Source organism: Ambystoma mexicanum, chromosome 2q, assembly GCF_040938575.1.
Source record: "Ambystoma mexicanum isolate Mex_15411 chromosome 2q, UKY_AmexF1_1, whole genome shotgun sequence".
Lineage (NCBI taxonomy): Eukaryota > Metazoa > Chordata > Amphibia > Caudata > Ambystomatidae > Ambystoma > Ambystoma mexicanum.
The window spans coordinates 1291723490-1291742360 of NC_090924.1; the positions used below are offsets into that span (position 1 = coordinate 1291723490).

General features: G+C 42.2%; 1 protein-coding gene across 3 annotated transcripts in view; it reads left to right on the plus strand.

Moving 5' to 3' along the window:
* Positions 1-13666, plus strand: part of CPNE4 (copine 4) — a 1706709-nt gene extending 1693043 nt beyond the window's left edge. For all 3 annotated transcript variants that reach the window (XM_069648719.1, XM_069648721.1, XM_069648720.1), the window contains exon 16: positions 9739-13666. In XM_069648719.1, the coding sequence (XP_069504820.1) occupies positions 9739-9864 (126 nt within the window). In that variant the 3' untranslated portion in view covers positions 9865-13666. The remainder of the gene's footprint in view (positions 1-9738) is intronic.
* Positions 13667-18871: the final 5205 nt, after the last annotated feature.

The window sequence follows — 18871 nt, forward strand, 5'->3', positions numbered from 1 at the left end:
GTTACCTTACAAAACCAATTGCAAACTGTCTGGCTTTCAACACAATTTTTCACAGAAAGTGTGCTGTATAATTCACCGTTGGGGAGGCAGAGAACTCCACCACCCCCCTGAACCACATTTGGTTTGGTCGAGCTCTCTCGCTACGCTGAACACTGTACCATATGTTTGGGAAGTAAAAATTCACCAGTTGCCAATGGGTGAGTGGCTGGTGGGTATGCCTGTGTGCGTGCAATGCTGGAGACCAGCCAAAATGGCATTGGAACATTGGCATTTTCTTACATTTCTTACTGGTATTTTTGGGCAAAGCCAACTTAATGAAAATTATTATATGGAGAAAGATTTGGTGTGGCGGTTTATAGCACAATGGGGCAGGCAGACTGGACATTTTCTTTCTTTGGCATGGCATTTTTTACACAACATAAGGGGCAAGGCCAATATGATGTGTGTTCTTGCATGGGGATGGTGGGGGCACTTTTGCAGTCCGCAAGTACATGTTTTCTTATGATGGCATGGCATGTTTTATTGGTATTAAAGGCAAAGTCAAAATGACGAGCTGTCTTACATAATGGGTGTGGGTATACGTACAGCCAAACCAGGAAATGGTTCCTTATTGAAGTATTTCATGTTTTAATGGGCATTGAGGGCAAAGTCAACATTCATTCCTTTTCATTCATTCATTTTTATCATTTGTATAGCGCCTTTCACCATAATTATGGTCCCAATGCACTGGTAGGTGAACATCCTCAGAAGAACCAAAGTATGGGAACATAGGGAAGTGCTATTATGCGTGTGTGTGTATTTTGGCCATTAAAGTTATGAGAGGGTGGCCAAGACCCTGCTAGTCACCCATGTCTGAATGGAGTGTGGATGGGTGTAAGGAGGTATACGAGGAGAAAATCAGGAGGGTTAGGATAGAATAGTTAAGTGATTAGCCAGAGGCGTAGACAGGATTGTCTAACAAGTGTGGTCTGAAGCAAATGTAGTCGGGCCCACTGCAGTGACATTAACATCTGTAATTGTCCACACAGCGCTGCAGAGCTGGCATTTACAGATTTTGGGTGGGCCTTGCCCGCTCAGGCCCTACCATGTCTACGCCTCAGTTAGTAGCTACAGTTTGAATTGTTTGTTGTGAAAGGCAGCTGCATTTTTACGTCAGGGCGGTTGTGCAACAGTGTTTGAGTTATATGTGAGAGCAGATGTGGGTGGGAGTGAGGCTGTGCATTCGGTTAAGCTCCAAAGGTGCCAAGTGCGAAAGGAATAAATGGGTTAGCTATACAATCAACCTTGCCTACCCCCTGGGTTCCATCTAGGTACAAAGAGCAGTGCTTAATCTCACATACGATCTAAGTGAAATAAATACCCACCCTCTCTTTGGATCTTAGAATGATAAATTGCCCTTAACCTGGTCCTTCAAATGCGATACAATTCCCATCTTAAATGTCTAATAGCAGCGCAGCGCCCACCCTCATAGAGTTACAGACAGTGCAAAAACTCCAATCATGATTCAAATGCAACTAATTATTCTCCTCCAAATTGATCCAATTGCTTGACCTGCAGGTGTTTTTAAGTGTGATACGTTGCTCACCCTCAGAACCCACTCGAGTGAAATACCTGACCCATTCTCAGAATTCCTATCACATGTAGGTTACTGGATGCCCTCTTGATTCCTCTGGATGCCTGGCCCTGACTTCAATTGCTGTGGGGAGTTAAGGGTCAGAGCTCAGAAGATAGATGTAGTTAACTGTCAAGGTAACTGAGTGGCAGAAAGACGGGAGGGGGTGGGCATGGGAAGGGGGCCTGACTGCTGGTGTGTGTGGGGATGCAGGGCAGAGGGGGGGTCAGGATGTGGGAAGGAATAGCCAAGCTTCGAGGGCCTTCCTGAAAGCCAGGTGACCCTCTAAGAGACAGAGAGTGAGGGGGAGGGAGTTCCATGAGTATTCTTACATGGTGGTGTGGGGATTGAGCAAGCATTTGTGCAGCAATAGAATGTTTCCTTCCTGTGGCAGGAGAGTTATACTGGCATAAAGAACAAAGTCAACAAGAGAATGTTCATACATGGGGATACTGGAATATATACTGCTAGGACCAGTATGAACATGCTTTCTGATGATATCATTACTGTGCATAATAAGGCTGGTCATGTAAAGAGTTGGCTGGTACATTTGGGTGTCAGGTCTCAGGAGCCAGGCGCAGCCCTCTCGTTTCTACACTAGGTGAAAGACTTCAAGTTTGATTAAAACACATACTTCCATCTTTCACCTAGTGCAGTACATGTATTTATTTTTTATGTTTTATATTCCTAACGCAATAAATCGCCCATGGGCCCCAAAGCGCACATAAAGAACAGACAAGACAAAACAACTAGTGTATTTATTTATTTAACATTTTTGTAACGCGCTAAATCGTGCATGGTATGTCCATGCAACAGCACAATCATTATGCACATTTGGCATGCATGGTAGTATAGGCCTGCCTGCTATGTTGCACGGCCTGTGCTTTGTTGCCAAGCTTGGTGGGGCGGGGGGGTCTCTCAGCATGGCTCGCAGCAGGGCACCCACATTTTGTGTTATGCCACTATGCCATCCATCTTTTATAGAAAAATGTCCACTCATCTTTAACATGTTGTCTCTGAGTCAATAAATATTGGCGTCATGGTTCAGACAATTGATGAAGATAACCTAAAGCTCACCCTCTGGTTATCTCTTACCTGCCAGATATATATGGCGACTGCATCCCAAAGATTACTTTTCTTTTACGGTTTACGGGATTCCATTTATCTTCAGCATTTTTTGCAAACTTAATCCCCACATAGTTCTGTGGCAATGCACGGCATGTGCCGCACCAGCATTGAACCTAACAGTGCAGTGCCACATGCGCTTATTCAACAATCGACCTGCGGTCGCCTCATGGACCTGCGGTCGCAGGTTCCATCATGCAATGTTAAGTCAAAATACTTCTATGCCATTGTACAGACTTTTTTGACAGTAGAGAGTAGTCTCAGAGGGTTCCAAGATGCGTTATTTGGCCATTGCCTGGAGCCACCAATTGAATGCGTTCCAAGCAGTCACAAATTAGCTCATGAAAGTCTTGTACATCTAGAGATGACAGTGCAGTGACAGTGTAAATGGGCAGTGACTATCAGGCTTCTGAGTTGCTTACTGAGTCAGGCCCATGATCCTTTCTCACTTCCTCCTTTTTGACCAAACACTGTTGAAGAGGGAGTCGGGATCCTGGGACCCCCCTCCCTTCAAGTTCATGATAAAACGGAAGGCCAGAAAACACTGCAACCACCCATTCTATTTCGATGGAATCCAAAATGCACCAATGATTGACAAATACACTGAGAGGTACCCTCTCAGTCAGCCATACAGACCATGTGCAGTACAAATCTATCCCTGCGTGAGTGAAGAGCAACAGGCCATGGTCAGAGACACCTATATGGACAGCCTGGACTAGGCACCAAGAAGCCATGATGCTGACGTCATTAGAGACACCACGACGTAGCAGGGTTAGATATGAAGGACATGTGCAATCTGCACTGCATGGCACAAACACGCACTCGAATACATGAAGAACATGAGCGTACAGATCTATAGTTAGAGGACAGATACATATACATACCACTGGGCCTCATTACGAGGTCGGAGGTAGCCTTGCTGGTAAAACCGGCAAGGCTACCTCCAGACACGCATCCGGGTCTAGCACCCGCGAATAGGCAATTACCGGGCTATTCCGGCCCAGCCGGACCTGGTAATTGCCCTTTCGCGGGTGCCGGGCCCACAAAGGGCTCAATGGGAATGGGGATGGTGGTAGCACCGGTACCGTTAATAACGGTACCGGTGCTACAGTCCTGTTATGCTCACAGGTGCTGGTACGGCAACCAGGTCAGATCTGGTGGCTGCAAGGGCACCCGCGAGCAGAACTCGTAGTATAGCGGTATGTTAGCAACAGTGCCGGTAGCGCTACCGGCACCATTGTTGCCTTACCACCATACTTGTAATGAGGCCCACTGTCATTGCTTTTATTATTTTTTCCCATTAGCCAAATGCAGTAATGCAGAAACCGAAAGGCACAACAGATCCTGAGCAAGCTTGCTGATGCTTAAAGCCAATAGACACATGGACATATAGGAGAGCATATGGAACCTGATAAAACCATGTATAGCTAAATCATAGAGAATGTAGTATAACATGGACAATGTAGAAACTGCATTGTAAGGCTAAGGAAAATTACAGCAGGCCTCAAATCATTGAGCAGGAGACGAGCTGAGCCGGTTCAGGCTGGACTGGGAGCAAGACGTGTGAAACAGAGCCCACAGCCAAGGTCAAGAGATACAAAGACATTCCAATCCCCAGGGACCAGCTGCACCAAAATAGAATAAACTCTCATAATTCTGAGCTGCAGAGCTCAATGCTGTGGTCTCGGGAAACGTGATGCAGCTGAAGCAGGCAATGGACAGTGATCAGTGGAGAGAAATGGGAGCTGATCCCAGGCAGGCAGGCGTGAGCTGCAACAAGTGTGCAGCAAGTGTTGCGACAAACGGGACATGGTCTCATAGGCAAAGGTGGTGCACACAAGTTACAAAACAAACACATAATCGTTCACACCACCTTTAGAAGGTGCATAGTGAGCTTGGATCCATTTTGGGTCCCTGGCCTGGGGACGTCAGCTCTAGCCAATCACAGTTCAGCACTCTAGAGGTGGGTAGCAATGGGAGAGAACCAATGGTAAGCTCATTATTCTGCAACAATGTAGTAAGTTATAATCCTCCTGACAGCCAATCCCACACAGCGATAGGTCTTTGGAGAACAGCCCAAGTAATGATGGAGTAGTGACACTGGCCTGCGTGGCATTTACTGGGTGACATGCTGGAATTTTTCAATAATCCCTGTTGGTTTTGGCAGTAATAAACCACATTTTGAACTTGCCGTTGACTGAGTCATCCGTACTGTGGAGGGAGTTGGGCCCTCCAAGTCCGTGAACTTCCAGCATCACTCTGGCATACCTCGGAGTTCTCCCCAACACCATCAATATAATGGTGGATAAAAAAAAAAGAAAACACCCGTCCACCTCTACCATGAGAGAAAAATATGGCATTTCAGTGAATAAAACACATATGACCATCGCGCCACTTAGTAGCCCTCAATGGAAGTTTACCTCCAGAAGATAGTTCCACCTTCAGATCGGAGCCACACAGCAATGAATCATGAGTATGCATATCACATGTAAATCCTGTAATTATGCCCCATACGTTATTGTGATTTTGGGAATTGGTACTTTAAACATAGCTTTATCAATTGAAGACTGACAGCTCTCAAGGATAAAACAACCAAACATACGCATGTCACTATGCGGAGGATCAACAGTGTGATGTAGATTGACATCGCTGTGAGTGAACGGAGCCCTGGGGCATGTTCATCAAACACCTTCATTATTATGGTGGGTTTCAAAATAAAAGCAAGGAAAAAAAACTTCTACCTGTAATAGGAGAGTATAATAAGCAATGTCAGCTAATAAGATACACACAACCAGTGCCACATTGTAGCCATCACTGAAAGTTCACCTCCACATAGCAATGCATCATGGGTATGCAAATCACTGGAAATCTTGTTTTTAGTTCCATGCAGAAAATGGTCATTGTCTTGTAGGGCAATGTTATTTTATGCATAGCTTTAGTAAATCCAAGAAACAACCAACCACATACATGTTTCACCCGAGCTGGGGATGCATGGAGCATAAAAAACATGATTTTTGATTTGCATAAACATTTGATGCAGTATGCACAAACAATTGTAATTGAAAATAACACATGCATTTGTAAACCTATGCAGCCTAAGTGTGATGGCGACATTTCCTGAAGGACACATGCAATGACAGTGCAGGTCTTAAATACCAGGCCGATCCCCAACGTGCAGATGCCTCTGTCGCTGCTGCTCTCATTCTACTTTTAACCCCCAAAAAAAAAAACCTCCTCAGAATTCCTCCTTCACAATATCTGTGTTTTGTCTCTGGTCCAGCTCCTACCAGCAATGGGTGGAGTGGCTCTAGCAAACGTGCATCTGACAATGTGACTGTCATCCAGAGAGAGAGAGAGAAAGAGAGAGAAACAGAGAGACATAGGGAGACGGAGAGAAAAAGAGTGCAAGTACTGCATTGGCATTTGATACTCGGGTACAGTTAGTAATACACGAAATCTGAAACACCTTCATAGATGCAGTCATCATTACCTTCGATTCATTGTGGTTCTTCAATGTGAATTGGCCATACACTGCTACGTGTTTCATCCTAGAAGCAATTTATTTATTTAGTTATTGATTATTTGTAAGGCGCTTTATACGACAGAATTGTGTTTCAAAGCGCCACAAAGCTAAATGGGGGGAGGGGGTGAACAGGGGAAATAATATCAGTGCCAAGAAACAAAAAGCAATAATAATATATATACAGTCGAGACCCTACTAGGCCTTGTAGCATTCGGCCGTACAAGTGCATTGATGAGGGGAAGGGGTTGGGAAGGGTGAGCAGAGGAGTGGACAAGTGCTGGAGGACAGCTCAAGAGGAAGTGCTAAGGGAGCCAGGAGGAGCACCTCAGCTAAGTGCTAGTATAGGCAGCTCTCAAGGGTGGTATGTGGTGCCACCAGCAGGGATCTGCTGGGCAATGCAGTGGGGGGGGGGTGCTAGTAATGACTGGGAGGAAGGGTCTGAGAGCCTGTGGGGTTCATGAGGATCAGGCCACCAGTCACCCTGGCAGTGGGGTGATTTGCAAGGAAGAGGGAACGAGGTAGAGAAGAGCAGCGTTATTAGCAGTTTCCAGAGCTTAAGGAAGTCCGGCTCAGATCTGAGAGCAGCAGGGAGGCTGTCCCAACAGGAGGTACCAGCTGGCTGAATCACAAATATATCTATCAATCATTTTAGAAGGGAAACCCAAGTAGCCAGGTCCAGAGACCACATTAACCTTATGGGGTTCTCATTTTAGGTTTGAGTACCAGATGTTGCCTGAGAATCTAGAGGTGGCCTGCAGCAGGGCAGAAAATAATGCGGTATTATTGTACATATCCTGCACCCCCACCTCCAATTCAATTCTTATTGTCGTGGTGATGACATGAGCACTACATTATGTTCCTTTTATTATTTTCTTGCAGCACCGACTCTGACTGTACCCTGCAAAAAGTCTGTGGGCCACAAAGGCCATGTCCTGATTTATTTTATCCCCTGCTACCCAATCAGATCTATTTTAGAAAGTCAAACTGGTTGCCCATAGACCAAGGCTCAAAGTAGCTAATGAGGAAAACAAAAGTCTAAATGTGGGTCCAAGGACTGTACCATGCAAACTCAAATTTACTTAATAATGTTTTGTCTAATGAATTAGTGAAATCGTGCTTTTGAGACAAGACATGACTCTCTGTGAAAGTTTGGCACAAATTGGTCCAGCAGTTTGATCTGTAGGTGATAGCAAACATTTTGTCTATGGTGAATGAATCAGAAATGTACGTTTGGGGATCCCACCCCTTCATAACATTGCCCACCTTTATCAATCTCAAAAATGCAAAGTTGGTTTAGCCAAACTTATAAGCCATCTTAATACCACTCCTCCTATGGGGAGTCCAACTTAACCATGACTATTGTTGAATCTGTAATGTATATATTTAATATATGAAGGAAGAGCAATGGCAAATTGTCTTCAATCTGGACTGGTAAAGGACCATCATCTCATGTGAAACATAGTTGCTCAGTTGGGATTTCATGGTTTCAAGAAGATACACTACATTAGCATAATTATTCAGTACAACCATAAAGGGAATTGGTTTTCTGTAAGGTAACAGATCTAGTTCAATGTGGCTTTCTGGAGTACACAGCATGGATTTGGATCTTTGACACAGAGCCTGACCACTAAATCACCCATGCACAACATTCCGCTGTTAATGGATGAAAGCAAACCTTAACCAGCTTGACACTCAGAATCTGTCTCCCATCTTCTTGGATGGAGGTTTCACAAATATCAAATGAATTCATTGGCTATTCACAACAAGCAATTTCTCACCGCCCTTCCCTTGAATGGCAATCCCTATCTTGCATGGTCTTGTCACTTCCAGTAATGCACATAAGTTCTCCCTTAAGGTGATAGTAGGATTCTAAACTAGTTCTTTATTTTCCATCAATGTGCCTTGAACAGTAACACTGCATGGCATGCATAATAGCGAAAAGTAGCAATCCTGTGAACAGGTGTTTCACATTTTGGGTATTGTGTTTCGGGTGTAAAAAAGTATATGGTGAGGAGGGATGGAGAACATCCAAATGGGAGGACACGTTAATGAAACAGCAAAAGGGCACAGACAATAACCATATATACAGAAGCATACAGTAGTGTGAGATCATATACAGTAAGGCATGTGTAAGATATTAATAAAGCAATAAACAGTAGTCATTAGTGAAGAGTCATAGTAGGAATAGGAATGGTAAACATGGCACAGGTTTTATCCACAGGGATCCAATTAACTCCTTCACGGGATGTGAGGGGCTTTTTAGGGCAATCATGAATCCCAGGATATGGCTATCATGCTTTTCTGTGGGGCGGGAATACATTTCTGGGAGGTGGGTTCAGGATTGAGAAGGAAGTGGAGGAAACACAGGTAGAGGGAGCACTGAGATGGCTTCAGATTGAAGGGCTCTTGTAGGGCCATAGAGAGAGAAAGTGTTGGAGAGATAGACGCTGGGGCAGCACAGGGATAGATTCAAAAACCAGAAGATGGAATTTTAAGGGTGATCAGTGTTCCATAGAAAGTCAGCTGGTGGTCAGTTACGATCAGAGGTGGACAAAGAATGAGAGAGGATGAAAATGTGTGGGTACCAAACTTGAGTACTATGTTGAGTGTGGAAGGGAAATGAGAATAGAAGGACAGAGCCATGAGGAGACTGAAGAAGTAATCCAATCTGCTGAGGGTTAGAGTAGTGATGATGGCTCTGGCCTAGTGGAGGGGGCGAGGTACGGGTAGACTTTAAGAATGCTGAGCGGGTTGAGCCTGGCTGACATATATGTGGTAGTGATAAACTGCTACAGTTTGAGGGAGCTATCAACGAGGATTACCAGGTTATGAGCCATGGGGTTTGGGTTGAAGAAGCAATGTGGAAAAGAGATGGGCAATAGGAGGAAGGAGGAGACATCAGGTGCTGGAAGGATAATGTGTTTTTGTAGAGTTATGCATTAGCAAGTAAACTGCCATCCAGTGATGGATGGCAGGGACACAGTTTAGGATTACAGTGGGTATGCCAAGAGTGCAAGAGGGGAAAGAGAAAAAAAAAGCATTATTTGTATACCATCCACAAAAAAGTGGAATGAGTTGTGATAATGGGTATAGAAGGTAGAACAATGGTGTGGTGAATCAAAGTTAAATTGACTTCCCAGATTCCCTCGTTAGCAATTCAATAGGATCAAGGTTGTCTCTTAATCTCCACCTCTGTTTACATCTTATTGCTTATATGCACCACCTTTCAGGATTTTTGGATTTCTCCAACGTTTCAAAACTGTGTTCCACTTTGCCCATTTGTTTTTGCATTTCTGCACTTATGTGTATGTGGTTAGAACAAAACCACTAAATTCCAGGCTAAAAGATTATTTATCATCAGCTCCTTCACTAATGATAAGGCATTTATAATGGCCACCATTGTTAGGCGTGGGTTATAACGTTCCACACATGATAGTAACACAGACTTTTCTTTTGCTTCCTCTCTGTTTTCTGGCAGGCCTCTCCTGCTGCACTAGCCAAGAGCGTTCTGGCTGAAGTTCCGAACCAAGTGGTGGATTACTACAACGGCAAAGGGATTAAACCAAAATGCTTCTCCGAATACGAGTCTTCCAGAACGCCATGAGTTTCTCAGCACACTTTTACATTGTTTGAAAATATTCTTAACACCGAAAGAGAAAAGAAAAAAAAATAGCACGTTTTGGTGATTTTTAACTAATTGACAACTTTTATCTGCATGTGTAGCCAAAGGACCTGGGTCTGTTAAGCAGTTGTAGTGTTGAAGACTTTTTACAAAAGAAATCAAATCTTTACATTACAGCATGTCGCCTTGAAGAAACTGTTAACTGTATCTGTTTTTTTATACAGGTTTGTTGATATTTTGCTAAATTTCTTATTATCTTTACACTGTAAAGCAATTTTGAAGAGTTTATTGAGAGTTGATAGCCAAACGTATTTGGTTACAATCTGCTGACAAAATGAAAGATTTTTCATATAGGCAGAACGCATGTACTGTATTTTGCATGTCGAAATATAAAAAAAAAACACAATTTTGCATCCCTTCAATATATTGACCCCATCTACCCTCTCCATGTGTGTCCATATTCCAGTGACCTGCCCAATTTAAAGTGAGTTTTTGATATAGTTTGGTACAAGACATTTTCAAAGCAGCAGTACAACTGGAATCAGGAGCCTTGTAATCAGGTAGTTAAAAGACAAAAATATTCAGCAGCACTGCAAACAGAAATCTAAAACATTGTCACTCATGTCTTCTGTATTTTCTAGGAAATTATTATTTCAATTGTAAAAATGGACACAGGGTCTCTCGATGATCAACTGGAAGACCTTAAATGAAAAATTTGTTGCAATTCCAAAATTTATAGACTACTGTCGATGATTCTCCAAATAGACTATTAAAACCTTTTGGCCAAGTAAAACATTACATTTGGAAATGATCTAGAATACATTGAAAAAGGCTTATGCAGTGACTTTCAGGCAAAGGGTCTTGAATAAATGATCAATTCATAAGACAAATAGATGATAGATGGGGATAAGGAAAGGGAGAGGGCACGCTTTGTACTCTTCCATGTCCAGTATAGAAAGAATACCTGAGATTATTAAGCAGCACAGAGAGTGCAGAGAGTGATGCATGTGGCAAGAGACACCTTAATTTTAAAGTCAGTGCATCTGCAGGACTAAGGAAGGAATTACAATTTTGGGTAATTCACTAAACTAGCACGTGATATCTAGGAGTTAACAGGTTGGGGGGTATAAAGGTACCTTCTCTGGCTTGCTCTAGTTTTTGTTTTGTAGAGCTATGCAAATTAAGAAATTGGTCGAAGGATATAGACATTTCTAAAGTGCCACAGCATAGGTGGATGTGCTTTATACAAAGGCCAAAAAGTAACTTTGGTAAAGTGGCGATGGGAAACTCTAATACTAAACTTTGTATATACCTTATTTTTGTAATCTGTGAATATAATACTTGGAATGTTAGATTTTAGATTTTTAGAATCCTTTAAAACTTGTTAACAAATGCACTGTTATTGTAAAACATGAAAGTTGTCAAAATAAAGAATGCCAATTAATACATTATATGGATAATTTCAGATTGCTCAAGAAGGCACTTTGTTTCTAAAAGACAAAACTGGAAGCACAAATTAAATATGTTGACAACTGTCAGGAAAATATTTTTGAAAATATCCTTTCATAACCCAACTCCATATTCAGATGCACAGTCATTTTGCACAAAAACTCCTTTTTTGAAAAGAGAGGGGCTGCAATATCCATGACACTATTGAGAAAGTTAGGTTTGCATGATAGCTTACTTTCAGTGTGCATCTTCAGATATAAAGACTTGAGATTTCAATTGATTTGGTAGCAATTCTGGTCACATTTCCAGTCAAGTACATATTTTAATGTATCAAAAAAATGTGAAATTCAACACATCCACAAAAGCACAAAATTGTCCATTAGGATGATGCATGACCTTTACTTGAAGAGAAATAGCACAGGAGCAGCTCGGTTTACAAAGACCAACGAGGACACAATATGTACATAGGGAACACTACAAAGCCAAAAGGTTTCAGTTTGCACAAAAATGGATGGAAAATCTGGTATAAAATACTCGGGCCATTTTGTGTAACGTTTGCTTTGGAACAAAAACAGGACAAGTTGGTTTTGCATAATTTTTGTACTTTTTATTATAAAGGAACGGTAGGGAGAAAGTGTTGTTTCAGTCAGTGGTACAATAATAGTTTTGCATGATGGTAATGTTTAAAAATATTACAAAATCTAGGTTTCATATGTTGCTTATATATAATTGTACTTGTGTAATAGAGTTTGAAAATATACAAACTGGCCCTTTCTTAAATGATGAAGCAAATACAGGTTTTGCACATTTTGTTTCCTAAGTAATATGAAATAAAGCAAAGTGATATGTCTCAGAATAATCGCCAAACTCTGAAAGTGGGAAAGTTTAGAAAATGTATTCTTACATTTTCTATATGAGGCAATTAAAGTAGAATTAAAGTAGAAGTACTGCAAAACCAAATTGTTCCATATTGTGACCTATCAAAATGAAGTACCTTTGATTTGCTTACTTTTAGAAGACGTGCAAAAAAAGAGGCATCATGGCCATCATTTTTAGTGTGTATTGGCTAATTTGCTGAGGGTTGGTTTGTGGTTGTGCTGCTGCTTTAAAATGGCTTCTAAAGAGGAATGGACAAAGAAGTCAAAACAAGTATGCACACCTCGGCTGAGAAAATGCTGGCCTTTGAAGATGCTTTGATGGAGCCACATTTCGCTGAGACCCTTGCTTAGTAAAATTATGTAATTCAAAACCGTTGAAGAATGACTAACGATTTGGGAAGGATATAGTTCTGATATATTTAAAATGAACTCTTAAGGTACTTTGAGCTGTATTATTTCCAGGCCCATTTCCAACAATGCCATCAGCCGTTATTCTGATTGCCTCAAACAATGCAGAACGTGCTACCATACCAATCAGCGCACACCTCTTTTATTATTCTATCTCAGGTAGAAAATCTAGTGAAAATAATTAACACCATTTCACCAGAGGCTACCAGACAAGTCTGGCATGTAATGGATTTGAAAGACACAAAGAAACTGTCATTTTTGTCAACCTAACAAAATTGATCCTTTCGTTCAGGAATATGTAAAAAAGACATTGCTCTTAAACAAGAATAAGCTTATCCAAAAATAAAATTCTAGAATTACAATGATGGGTCTCTGTGGTTCTGTCAGCCAAATAATCATTCAAACAGTTGTTGGAAAGGAACATTTTAATTTACAGTTAAGATAGTACTTATGTAGCAATATCAGGTTCGTCATTGAGTCACACATATTGTCCCACACACAAATACAAATTGCCTCAAATGAGAGGAAGACAAACTGCGCCAAACATGGTCTAGCTTGCTTCGAAGTTGATCCGTTAGCCAACCACCAAATATCCATATTTAGAAATTCTATGGACATTTTATCCCAGGCTTGGCCAAGACTGTAGGGGACATTTGATACTTTCCTTGTGTCGTTCCTCAAAAAAAATTGTGCATGGAGTATTATCCCTTTGGCATGATCTATTTTTGTGGAATCTTTCTGACTTTGGATTTTTGTTAGTATACCTTTACTGTAAATACATAAGCAGCCTAAAACAAGTAAATTAAGAATGGCATCCAAGTGGTACTGTACAATTTTTTGATTGACAAAGTCTCAAAGAAATGAAGACTTTTTAATTTTTTATTTAAGAAAAAACAAGCAATTGTGGTCTCCAACAAGCAAATTGTACAACAGGGTTATTGGAGACTAACGCACAACATGTATGGGATAATGTGAACTGTGATGAAGGAGACAAAAATACAAGTATGTAAATGTACGGTTTTATGAATAAACTGGGTGCTTGTACTATATCTTTACAAGAGTGGTGTTTTATTGTTATAAACAACTTTGTATATGTTACTATTGCAGAGAATGTAGCTCATCAAATGTGCCATTATTGGTCAATATATTCTTCAGGACAGGACTAAATCCAACTACTTTACATAAAGGGTGGAAAAGATGTGCTGTGTTTTAGACATTGTACAAGTACAATATCACCATTCAGTAATTCTAGTGATTTCATTAGTAAATCAATAAGGGTGTTGGTATTCAGTGGCATTTTTCATATTTTTGTGTAGCATGGCATCCCTGTTACTGAAGTAGAGGAGTTAGTTTTCATAAAGGATGAATTAGTACCCGGCGAGAGTCAAGCAGAATGCAACATGCATTCTGATTGGCTATCGCCGGGTCATTACACGGCCGAGAATACTTGGATTCTCGGCTGGGATTCCAGCCGCCTTGTCCTCGGCGGGGGGCATGGCAGCCCCTCAGCCAATGAGGAGCCTGGAAGTGGCCATCCACGCTCCGAGCCGCCCCGCGGCTGAGAGGCTGCCTTCGCCCCCCGCCAGGGACTTGGATAAGGCTGTTCTTTTTTTTTTTAATTCCCTTTCCTCTCTCATCCCTCCTCCCCCTCCACTTACCTTCTTGTTCCTGCTTCCCCGCAAGGGACGAGGGAAGCCTCCAGCCGTGTGGAGACTCCTGCTCCATGCCTCCACATGGCTGGAGGCTTCCCTCGTCCCTCTCTGGGGACGCAGGTACATTTTTTGTTTAGTTTTTTTTTAATCCCCTCCCCACTCCCAACCTCACTAACCTTCTTTTTGATCCTTTTTCGGGAGCGGACTCGCGCCTCCGCTCCCGATGGCCGCCATGGAAAGGGAAAATACGGACTCTGTTTTCCCTTTCCATGGCAGCCATTTTATTGGTAATTTCTTTATTTTATTTTTCTGTCAAGAAACGCTGCAGCATTTCGGGACAGAAAAAAATGCTTTCAGTGCCCCCGGTCTTGCACATAATGAGGGCCGGGGTACTAATAGCAATATGACCCTCGCGGCGGGGGAATTACCGACTCAGGTAATGCCACGGGGCCTTCGTTAAGGCACTCGCTTCGCTCGGGCCTATAACTATGGGCCCCAGGGCACTACCTGAGTCGGTAATGCCCCCGCCGCTCGGGTTATATTGCTTAAATATTGTTCTGGAGAACATTACAACAAAAAAGGAAGCTTTACAGAAATTGGAATTCAGTACCTCTTGAAAAGGTGTCCAATAAGTGCACATACCTACGTACTGTGAGAAACCTGAAGGTACGCTCACATCTCCTCCCCAGATATCTTCTGTTAAGGTGACCAGGGAAGGACCATTGCTTTAAGATCCCAACCCTGGGGGTGGACAAACGAGGGAGGATCTCCTGAGTGAAGGGTTCTTGGGGATTGGAGAGAGGGGACCCAAAGGTGAGACATGGTATCCTCCATTTCCTGATATTGACCTACCCTTCACTCCCTTAGCCTTTATGTGCTATTGCAAATCTCAACCCATCCTCCCCTATAGTTTTCCCTTAAGTACTAATAAGAAAAAGAGGCAAATAGGAGTTGTGCAAATGTCCTATTATAAACACCACTCTGGTACAGAGATGAAGAAGTGTGGTCTGAAGGCATATGGCAATGAAGATCAGGCATGTCACACTAATAGACTCAAGAAGGGTCAGGCAATAGAGGACACCTCATTTCACCTGCAGCCTGTTAGTAATAGAGGAGAGTATATGAGGTGCACTGAGGAATTGCCGTGCTGAGGAGCAAGAAGCCGAGATGCCAACGAAGATCCAGAGAGTCTTGCAAAGGTGACTGTGCAGAACTGGGAGCCTCTGTGAGTGAAGGTGTACAGCAGGCGCTGCCAGGGAGCAGATGCGGACCCAAGCACAAACACTGGTGTGTGCTGAATGAAGCACCCAGCAAACAGACATGTTGGTTTTCCCGCTCAGGGAGAAGCTGCCGAAAAGAGCTACAACAACCCGGTAAGTGTCAGGATACACCAGGAACGCCAGAGCACTCCAAGATGCCTCAGAATTGGCAACGGTTCACAAAAGTAGCGAAAACTGCATTTATTGAATACCAAACTGCATTAAAGGTGTTGCTTAAGGCCGCACAAGTGAACACTGAATTTATTGAATACCGAACTGCATGAAAGGTGCTGCTTAAGCCTACACAAATGACAACATTTATTGAAAGCGGAACAAAATCCTGAACGGACCCTGCTATCCTGATGAATGCAACACAACATTAGATTTCCTGAATCTTGAGAGGCAGGGAAGTCGTGGTTTGAGTGAAACCAAGAAAATGCTACATTTATGAAATACTGAATGAAAAGAAAGCTGCTACTTGATTAGACTATGAAGTGGTAAAGACTGCATAAATATTCTGGGACAATCGAATATATCAAGTAACCCACTACCAGAAAGCACTTTAAGGAAAATGTGAAAGTGAAGAGTTCTCTTGAATATTACTGAACACCGGCTTTGGGGAAACATGGTTGTGTGACCTGTGATGGGTGGACTGTGCGGTCTGACAACTGGGCCTAGACCAGGAAGTTTCCTAACACTGACATTACCAACATCAAGAGTCTACTCACAGACAATGTATGTGGTTGCTGGTTGTGTGACCTGTAATGAGTGGACCGTATGGTCTGCCAACTGTGCCTAGACCAGAAACGACTAAATATTGGAAAGTAAGTGTGTGTCCTTGATGAAGCTAACCAAATGACGGGTCAAACGGACCAGGTATTCTCTCATGAACTTGTGAACAGAGGAAGCAAGTTCACTGTTCAGTATAAATCTTAGGGACGGGAACCCTGAGAACCAAAGAACTGGAGAGTGTTTATCTTAGGGAAGGGAATCACAAGATCACAGTGTTGTATGAACCTGATTACATTTGAACTTGGAGTAGGGAAATCCAAAACCTTCTTTTGATATGAGCTGTTATGGCAGTGAACCTACAGAAGGTAACTGCAGAACTGATCAAACGTCCTTGAAACAAACTTACATTGGAACATTATCGAACTTGAGCACTTATATTAGGATGAGAAAATGTCCCCATTAGGTTTTGTTGTAGTTATGAGGACAAGCATAGGTTTTGACACAGACATACTTTTGGTTTGGACTTGTAGAGACAGTCTTTCCTTAGATTTCTTTAAGATGTGAAAATCCCACCATAGCACAGGGGTAGTTAGGCGCTACACCATCCTGATCATTAATAAAGCTTTGTTTAGAAATATATACCTGTTGTCTGTCATCTCTCTTGATACCATGCCTGTCTCACAGTACATATAGACTATTAGTCACACAATAAAGACAGAAGGACTGGCCTTCTTAATCCTATACTTCATGAAGGACCTGAAAAACCTACTCTTCAAACTCAATCCTACTTCTCACCCACTACTGGAAATGTGGTTTAACATCATTTTTATTGTAGTGCCACGTTAATTAGAATTTCAGTTGGACGAATGCCTTAGAGAACTATGTGGAACTCTAAAACAAAAGAAAACATGTATATAATACAGTGTCAGGATTGGGCTAAGGAAATAAGTTGTTTTCAGGTTCTGAATCTCCCAAAATATCAACTTAAAGTACTGCCTTATCTTGAAAAGTCTTTGCTCCTCCTGGGACTTCCTACACTACACAGGAAATGTGTATTATTATTGGGGTATTTATTAAACGCAAATCTAGCATCGGGAAGCAAAACAGTTCTTTACAATCAAAGGGGGAAGAAATCAGTCAGGGAGCAGATAAACAAAGGAATGAGGCGCTAACAAATGGAGAGAGAGAGGGCAGGCAATTTGGTAGCAAGGGATCTAGAAGCAACCTGGTGAGGAAACAATGGGGAGACTCAGGATGGAAAGTGGAGGGTCAGTTGACCTAGGTGTTAGGGAGGAGCCATTTCTTTGAGAGGAGGATCTTGAGCTCCTTCCTGAACTGTAGAAGCAACGTGGGTATCTGTTGTTGACATGGAGGAGGTTTCAGAATCTTAGGGCATAGACAGAGAAGACCTGTCTTCTGGTTCTTTCATTCCTGCACCAGTGGAGTTCAAGTCAGCACGTGTCCTAACCTCTGGTGGATCTTGCTGAGTTTCTCAGTGAAGTAGCTTGGGGACTTCAAGGTGTCAGCCCTGTTGATGATGCAGCAGGGTTTGATACGGGTTTGCAGCAGGGGCCAGTGCAGTCTGATTAGGGTCTGTGATACGGTCCCATTTGCAGAGTCCTTTGATGAGTAGTGCTGCAGCATGCAGGATACATCGCAAGGGTTCCAGGGACACCGGAAGGCCATACAAAAGGGCAGCATCCTGGCGGGAGAGGATCAAGCCTTGCACAGAATATCTGAAGTGTTTTCTGGGATGAAGGGTTTGGTTTTCTGCAGGAGAGAAAGTTGGTACCAAGCTGTTTGTGTCTTCCTTGATATGTGCTGTTTGAAGGAGAAGTGTCTGCGGATTTCAAATTGAACGGACTTGGTGCAGGTGGTCAGAAGAGGTGTGACGCCAAGATTCATAGCAGAGATCCAGGTTTGGAAGTCAGGATGTTCGGTGTTGTTGAACAGCAGTAGCAGTAGGACTTCCGTCTTGGAGGGGTGGAGGGGTTGAGCTTCAGGTAAGCATTGGACATCCATGCTTTAAATATTGTGAGGTAGGCCTTGAGCCTATGGATGTAGTAAAACAGAAAATGGTGCCAGGGTCGCGAGAGAGACAGCTGAAAGAAGGCAGAAGGTTTTGTAAGTCAAATCATTATTTTTATTTTATTTTGATTTGAATGTGAAAAATCATTAAACATTTTTAATAAGTTCTTTTTTAAAAAAAAACATCCTAAGCATCATGCATTCATACATTAATTCAGGTAATTAAGTTCATAAAACATTTAATTATTTTAAGATTTTAAGAAAATTCTAATTCATTTCCATTATATTGCTAATAATTGTTCACTCCAAACAAAATATTGACTATTGGTGCCCATACATATGAATCTTCTTTAAGAAAATGGGCTTCCCAGTTGGCAAATAGTTTCGACTTGAAAGATTATGTGTGTCTTCATCAGGATTGGATGAACGTTAACAAAATTCTAAAACCAAACAGATAAACATACAATTAAAATACTGTTTAAAATATAAACTACTGTCTCTTTTCACTCAGTTTCTCCCGCAATGGATTAGGTCAAAACTTCGGGAGAGACCTATGTGTTCTATCTCTATACCCGAAAAGTTC